Source organism: Macaca nemestrina, chromosome 11, assembly GCF_043159975.1.
Source record: "Macaca nemestrina isolate mMacNem1 chromosome 11, mMacNem.hap1, whole genome shotgun sequence".
NCBI lineage: Eukaryota > Metazoa > Chordata > Mammalia > Primates > Cercopithecidae > Macaca > Macaca nemestrina.
In genome coordinates this window covers 88033946-88042436 of record NC_092135.1, presented here as the reverse complement: position 1 = coordinate 88042436, position 8491 = coordinate 88033946, and the positions used below count along the sequence as shown (strand labels likewise).

At 32.3% G+C, this 8491-nt stretch overlaps 1 protein-coding gene across 1 annotated transcript; it reads left to right on the top strand.

Moving 5' to 3' along the window:
• Nucleotides 1–942: 942 nt before the first annotated feature.
• On the top strand, nt 943–8046 carry LOC105468221 (myostatin). The gene is made up of 3 exons (XM_011718311.2): nt 943–1449; nt 3234–3607; nt 6109–8046. Exons 1-3 carry the CDS (start codon nt 1077–1079, stop codon nt 6487–6489), a joined length of 1128 nt encoding a protein of 375 aa, XP_011716613.1. The 5' UTR covers nt 943–1076; the 3' UTR covers nt 6490–8046.
• Nucleotides 8047–8491: the final 445 nt, after the last annotated feature.

The following is an 8491-nucleotide window of genomic DNA, read 5'->3' as shown; positions in this document are numbered from 1 at the left end:
CCTTTATCATGATGCTCTTTCTCTTTTATGTGCTCACAGTATTCTGATATAATTTATAGAGAAGAGATACTGCACTTTTTACTCTCTGGAAATTTACTGCTAGAAATCTGAGGCAAACTGTAATAAGCTCTGCCATGCCAGTTATAAAGTTCATTATCTTATTCTATGTTCAGAGATTTTTCTACTAGCTGACATTATCCTCTTGGTAATAAACAATGAAGAAACACATCTTCTGAGTTATATTAATCTGCATCTTTAGAATAGGAAATAATAGCACTCAGTCAAAAGTTCAGTAAAATTTTCATATTAATAAAAGACATTAAACTATGTAAAAATACTTCCATGCACAATATGTCATAATAAGAATGACTTTCAATATTTACTAAGAATTTACTCAGAAAACAAGTTTCTCAAATTATAGATGAAAATTCTCTACTTATCATAATCTTAACTTTTAATTCAGGTCTTCCTAATTTTTATTTTCCTAATTACTTGGCACTAAAAATAATTTAATACAACAAATAAAAATATTTTTACTTCAAATGCTTTCCTAAACAATATAAAATCATTTTAGTTTTTGAGGAAGTAATATTTCATATTTTAACTATGTAGTGTAAATTAAAATTGACTTATTTAAATTACAAGAGTTGTGTAAGGACTAATCAGATTTAAGTACAGTTTATATTATTGCCAACATAGACTTTTGTTTTTCAAATGTCAACAAATATCTTTTATTATTTGTGGATTTATTCCTTTTATGAAGTAGTCAAATGAATCAGCTCACCCTTGACTGTAACAAAATACTGCTTGGTGACTTGTGACAGACAGGGTTTTAACCTCCGACAGCGAGATTCATTGTGGAGCAAGAGCCAATCATAGATCCTGACGACACTTGTCTCATCTAAGTTGGAATATAAAAAGCCACTTGGAATACAGTATAAAAGATTCACTGGTGTGGCAAGTTGTCTCTCAGACTGTACATGCATTAAAATTTTGCTCGGCATTACTCAAAAGCAAAAGAAAAGTAAAAGGAAGAAATAAGAACAAGAAAAAAAGATTATATTGATTTTAAAATCATGCAAAAACTGCAACTCTGTGTTTATATTTACCTGTTTATGCTGATTGTTGCTGGTCCAGTGGATCTAAATGAGAACAGTGAGCAAAAAGAAAATGTGGAAAAAGAGGGGCTGTGTAATGCATGTACTTGGAGACAAAACACTAAATCTTCAAGAATAGAAGCCATTAAAATACAAATCCTCAGTAAACTTCGTCTGGAAACAGCTCCTAACATCAGCAAAGATGCTATAAGACAACTTTTACCCAAAGCTCCTCCACTCCGGGAACTGATTGATCAGTATGATGTCCAGAGGGATGACAGCAGCGATGGCTCTTTGGAAGATGACGATTATCACGCTACAACGGAAACAATCATTACCATGCCTACAGAGTGTAAGTAGTCCTATTAGTGTATATCAACAGTTCTGCTGACTGTTGTTCTAGTGTTTATGAGAAACAGATCTATTTTCAGTCTCTTTTAACAAGCTGTTGGCCTGTATGTAAGTAGAAAGGAAAAGAGTTTCTCTTTTTCAAGATTTCATGAGAATATATTGAGACAAAAATCTGCTGCATTATTTGTTTTCTTATAGAGACAAAAAGCTAAAAAATAAAACACTTGCATAGCATTAGTTTAATAAGGAAAATATAGATAGCATGCTTATGCTTTCACAGTAATACCACCAAGGCAAGGACTGAGAGATACTACAAGCAATGTTAAAAACTTATATTAAATTTTATAATTATATTTGGTTGTGTAAAATAAGTTTTTTCACTAATAACAGAAAAAAAAGAAACTTGCTGGATGTTTAAGCTTACTTGAGCACTGCTGAAAACCTAAAGTGATTTCTGTTATTTGAAACTCTTACAATATTTTTTTGTTCTTCACAGTTAAAAATTTAATTTTGAAAGCTATTACAGTAAAGAGTATGACAAATTAAATATCTTAATGTATTAGTAAGAACAACAATGAAGTAAACATAGCATAATCATCATCATGAACTAGATATTAGAAAATGCCTAAGAAATAAACATTTTAATTGCATAGGTTATGGCTCACAAAGTCCTCCTTGTACCTTGACCATAGTACTATTGTTGAGAGTACCCAGTTTATGTACTTCCAAGCAGGCATAGTGCCGAATAACCTTCTAAAATATTTTATTCTTCCTGAGAGGGAGGGCTTTTACCTGTAGTATCTACATTGCTTGTGACAGATGACATATTGCATACAATTCCATTTGCAGTCAGTTCAAAAGAATACTTTCTCCAGGAAAGAGAAACAGGCACCTTGACAGAGAAGGCATGGCAAGAAAAATTTTGTGTTATCTGTTATCTTGCTTTAATACAATGCTTTATATACTTTAAACAAGATTCAAAACAGTTTTAAAATATTATTTCCCTTATTAAGGAATCAGGTTATGATGCAGCAAAGAATTTCCATTTAAGACTCTGCTATCGAATAGGTCTGGAGTAGATTTACCTTTTATAGACAATTTTGGAAAACCAAAATAAAGGAAATTGTTAGTGCTTGTGCTTACATGACAGCCTGGCTTCCTAAAGACAATACTTTGGAACTTTTGAGATAGCCTGAATATAACATCAAAATTTTTGTGTGAATTACCTGCTTAGTTTTGCTCGTTTAAAAGGCTATTCCAAAGCCAAAATGTAACAGATATATTATGTTTTCTACTAATTCCCGAGGCTCAGTAAGTTGCTCAGTGCGTCTTGTCCCCAGGTAATTCAGGCCTGGGGGAAGGGTTCCTTCTTCCAGACTGATTGGTACAGCTGCTCAGTAAGTGTAACTACTCAGATTCCCAAAGAATTCTAAGTGGTTGTTCCTCCACAGTGACTCTTGTTCTCTCTAATCATCATCATTTTAAAATTTCATTCAGTGTTCATGACTTCATAGAACCTTCCTTTGTCCATAGTTCTCTGGAAGGGGAATAGATTCCTGATGAACAGCTGAAAATACATACATCTGAAAAATTCTGAAAAGCTAGGGTAATTATTTTCTTTCACATTTTTTGCTGAGTTATAAAGTTCCACACAGTATTTCATTTTAAAAGACTGCATAGGCATACATTATCTTAATTTTTTTTTAAATGCTCAACTATTAATATGGAGGGGTTTTGTTAGTGGGAAATAATTTCAGTAACTCTTCTTTTCTTATTCATTTATAGCTGATTTTTTAATGAAAGTGGATGGAAAACCCAAATGTTGCTTCTTTAAATTTAGCTCTAAAATACAATACAATAAAGTGGTAAAGGCCCAACTATGGATATATTTGAGACCCGTCGAGACTCCTACAACAGTGTTTGTGCAAATCCTGAGACTCATCAAACCTATGAAAGACGGTACAAGGTATACTGGAATCCGATCTCTGAAACTTGACATGAACCCAGGCACTGGTATTTGGCAGAGCATTGATGTGAAGACAGTGTTGCAAAATTGGCTCAAACAACCTGAATCCAACTTAGGCATTGAAATAAAAGCTTTAGATGAGAATGGTCATGATCTTGCTGTAACCTTCCCAGGACCAGGAGAAGATGGGCTGGTAAGTGATAACTGAAAATAACATTGTAATAACCTTATGCTTTTATTCATAATATGAATAAACAATAGTGGAAAATAGCTACAAATTCCCTAAGCTCATAAGCCAGACAAAGGTATCTTACCCCAACGGTAGCCCTGTACCCAATAAAAGTAGGTGTCCAATTTCATATCCTATGAAACACTCCTTTGATATTCTTACTTTGCATGAAGATTTTAGAAAACAATTATACCATACTTCTTAACTTCTTAAGAAGTTCTTTTGAATTGGGAATGAAATATAAAGTACTTTTCATTAATATGATACATGACTGAATTAAAATATTAACTCTATATAATGGATTTTATTACATATACAAACAAATCAAAAACTTTTTTTTCTCCCAGAAGGGTGCCAAATGTGTTAAAAATTTTTGGCTTAGCAAAAGCAGATAAAAAAAAAACTTTTAAAATTATAATTAAAATGTTTTATTCAGAGAAATTAAGAGTGATATTTATAGGCTTACATTTTATTAAATATATTTAAGATTCCTCATGATAAATATGTTCATTGTTTGTAGGATGTTGATGCACTGATGTGTGTATATATTTCTTTGTGGAATACTCCTAATAAAATTTCAATTTACAGGCTGGTTTACTTTTGCCACCTTATTTCTGCCAGCTTATTTCTGAGCTGCCTTAGCATTCTTATGCAAAAGTTTACTTACAGAAGGCCAATTAACTTAGTATCAGGCCAAGTAAATGACAATACCTTATATATTATAAAATTTAATAAAAACCATTTTAATTCCTAGTACAAATTCAGGGTTACTCTTCTGGCCTACCTACATTTCTGTTTACTTCTGTTTTCAAATACTTAATGTGATCACATCTTTTTACATTCATCTATTGACATAATTTACAAAAGAAGATTATACTTACAAACAACAAACTTGTTACCTTCATAATCTTTCAATGATCTTAGTTATAAAGATGAAATAATTAGCAGATCAGAATTACTTTAAATAAAACATTCTTTAAAATACTATACAATATTTTTTATTTTTTCATCTTTATTTACTTTTTTAATTATATATATGTGTACATACATATATACACACACACAAGTTTTACTTCAATATGTTGGGGGTTCAAGTGGTTTCTGGCTACATGGATGAATTGTACAGCGGTGAAGTCTGAGATTTTAGTGCACCTATCACTCCAAGTAGTGTATATTGTACCCAATATGTAGTTTTTAATCCCTCATCCCCACCTCCCCATTCTGAGTCTCCAAAATACCTTATACTACTCTGTATGTCTTTGCATACCCATAGCTTAGCTCGCACTTATAAGTGAGAACATATGGTATTTGGTTTTCCATTGCCTTCGAATAATGGCCTCCAGCTCCATCTAATTTGCTGCAAAAGACATTACTTCACTCTTTTTTATGGTTAAATAGTATTCCATTGTGTGTGTGTGTGTGTGTGTGTGTATATATATATATACACACACACACCACATTTTCTTTATCCATTCATCCGCTGATGGGCAGTTAGTCTGGTTCTGTATCTTTACAACTGTGAATTGCGCTGTGATAAACATACGTGTGCAGGTATCTAAAAGACTATACAATTTTCTAAATGATCTAGTTTCCTTTATATATGCTACTTTAAATGTTAAGGACTCAAATGATATTATTATTTTTGACAGTCTTAAATAATACTGCCAGAGCTATTTTCATTTAGATATGGATTAAAAACTACTGTCAATTATTTAAGAAAGTGTTCCTTTTCATAGGTAGCATTTTAATGATCAAAATTGATAATATGACCAGTGGTTAATATGTTGTATTCCTCAGATATTTTCATGTAAAGGGAAACAAAGTCTCAAATGCATTAAAAGACTGGGGCAGAGACAGAACCAACAAATTTTAAAATATCTGAATAGAAACATTTTCCAGTGAAAGAATTAAGGAGATATCATCGTCTCTTCTTCTGAATTTGTCCTTCCCTATTTTTCCCTGGCTTTATTGTTCTAGTTTTCCTGAGTGAAGACCTAGAGAATGGAGGATGGATGACTATACCTACCCCTCCAGGAGTTACCAGGCATATTTAGCCAATATATTTAATCAGGAAGCAAGAAGAGAGGGAGCTCAGCTCTTTCCTTCATTCCCCTCTTCTCCTTCTTCTCCTCTCTCTCCTGTCCTTCCCTCCCTTTCTTCCCATAAATATTTTCAGGACATCCAATATGTGCCAGGCAGTCTGGTACTCAAACTTGGAAAAATAAAAATTAAAAAGACATGGAACTGATCTCAGGGGAATTTGTATTTCTGTTAAATTCTTTTGAGACATAAGGGGAAAATCAAGTCTAGTGTAAATTAACATTCCTTAATGCTGTGCCTTTTAAAAATAAATGTGGTATGAGCAAAATTATTAGTTTATTTCTTCAACAATGACTTCTTAAGGTAGGTAGAAAAGTGTTTCCGGGTCTATTGACATTACTGATTGTCCTTTCCTTTTCAAACAGAATCCCTTTTTAGAGGTCAAGGTAACAGACACACCAAAAAGATCCAGAAGGGATTTTGGTCTTGACTGTGATGAGCACTCAACAGAATCGCGATGCTGTCGTTACCCTCTAACTGTGGATTTTGAAGCTTTTGGATGGGATTGGATTATCGCTCCTAAAAGATATAAGGCCAATTACTGCTCTGGAGAGTGTGAATTTGTATTTTTACAAAAATATCCTCATACTCATCTGGTACACCAAGCAAACCCCAGAGGTTCAGCAGGCCCTTGCTGTACTCCCACAAAGATGTCTCCAATTAATATGCTATATTTTAATGGCAAAGAACAAATAATATATGGGAAAATTCCAGCCATGGTAGTAGACCGCTGCGGGTGCTCATGAGATTTATATTAAGTGTTCATAACTTCCTAAAACATGGAAGGTCTTCCCCTCAACAATTTTGAAGCTGTGAAATTAAGTACCACAGGCTAAAGGCCTAGAGTATCCTACAGTCACTTAAGCATAAGCTACAGTATGTAAACTAAAAGGGGGAATATATGCAATGGTTGGCATTTAACCATCCAAACAAATCATACAATAAAGTTTTATGATTTCCAGAGTTTTTCAGCTAGAAGGAGATCAAATTACATTTATGTTCCTGTATATTACAACATCGGCGAGGAAATGAAAGCAATTCTCCTTGCATTCTGATGAATTAAAGGAGTATGCTTTAAAGTCTATTTCTTTACAGTTTTGTTTAATATTTACAGAAAAATCTACATACAGTATTGGTAAAATGCAGGATTGTTATATACCATCATTCGAATCATCCTTAAACACTTGAATTTATATTGTATGGTAGCATACTTGGTAAGATAAAATTCCACAAAAATAGGGATGGTGCAGCATATGCAATTTCCATTCCTATTGTAATTGACACAGTACATTAACAATCCATGCCAATGGTGCTAATACAATAGGCTGAATGACTGAGGCTACCAGGTTTATCACATAAAAAACATTCAGTAAAATAGTAAGTTTCTCTTTTCTTCAGGTGCATTTTCCTACACCTCCAAATGAGGAATGGATTTTCTTTAATGTAAGAAGAATCATTTTTCTAGAGGTTGGCTTTCAATTCTGTAGCATACTTGGAGAAACTGCGTTATCTTAAAAGGCAGTCAAATAGTATTCGTTTTTATCAAAATGTCAAAATAACATACTTGGAGAAGTATGTAACTTTGTCTTTGGAAAATTACAACACTGCCTTTGCAACACTGCAGTTTTTATGGTAAAATAATAGAAATGATCGACTCTATCAATATTGTATAAAAAGACTGAAACAATGCATTTATATAATATGTATACAATATTGTTTTGTAAATAAGTGTCTCCTTTTTTATTTACTTTGGTATATTTTTACACTAAGGACATTTCAAATTAAGTACAAAGGCACAAAGACATGTCATGCATCACAGAAAAGCAACTACTTATATTTCAGAGCAAATTAGCAGATTAAATAGTGGTCTTAAAACTCCATATGTTAATAATTAGATGGTTATATTACAAACATTTTATATTTTTTTACATGATTAACATTCACTTATGGATTCATGATGGCTGTATAATGTGAATTTGAAATTTCATTGGTTTACTGTCATTGTGTTTAAATCTCAACGTTCCATTATTTTAATACTTGCAAAAATATTACTAAGCATACCAAAATAATTGACTCTATTATCTGAAATGAAGAATAAACTGATGCTATCTCAACAATAACTGTTACTTTTATTTTATAATTTGATAATGAATATATTTCTGCATTTATTTACTTCTGTTTTGTAAATTGGGATTTTGTTAATCAAATTTGTTGTACTATGACTAAATGAAATTATTTCTTACATCTAATTTGTAGAAACAATATAAGTTATATTAAAGTGTTTTCACATTTTTTGAAAGACACAACAGTTTTTATTCTAATGATTAATTCTGGATTTCTGATTTTCACTTTATCATAAAAGTCTAATGGTTTAGCACAAAAGTTTGGTTGAGGAATTTTAGGTCTGCTACTCTGGTTCTCAGGAGTTAAATTCCTATTAAATTGGTTCTGGTCAAGTTGCTTTACACATATGAAAGCAAGGACTAGTTATATCTGTTTCATTTCTCTTTATCTTGACCTGAAAACTATTTATATGTTTTCATAGGTTCAATTTCCAAATGCATTGCAGTTGGCAAGGGTATATGGTCCTAGAGTTACTAGTTCTACTGAAGCCACAGAGACACAAGGAAGCTACATTTTTTTCTTACCACTTAATGAAACTGGTACACTTATCTGAACTTTGGGGGCACCAATTTTCAAACTGAATTGCAAAACAGTTGTAAAGTACCTAGAAATCCTTAAGTGCAA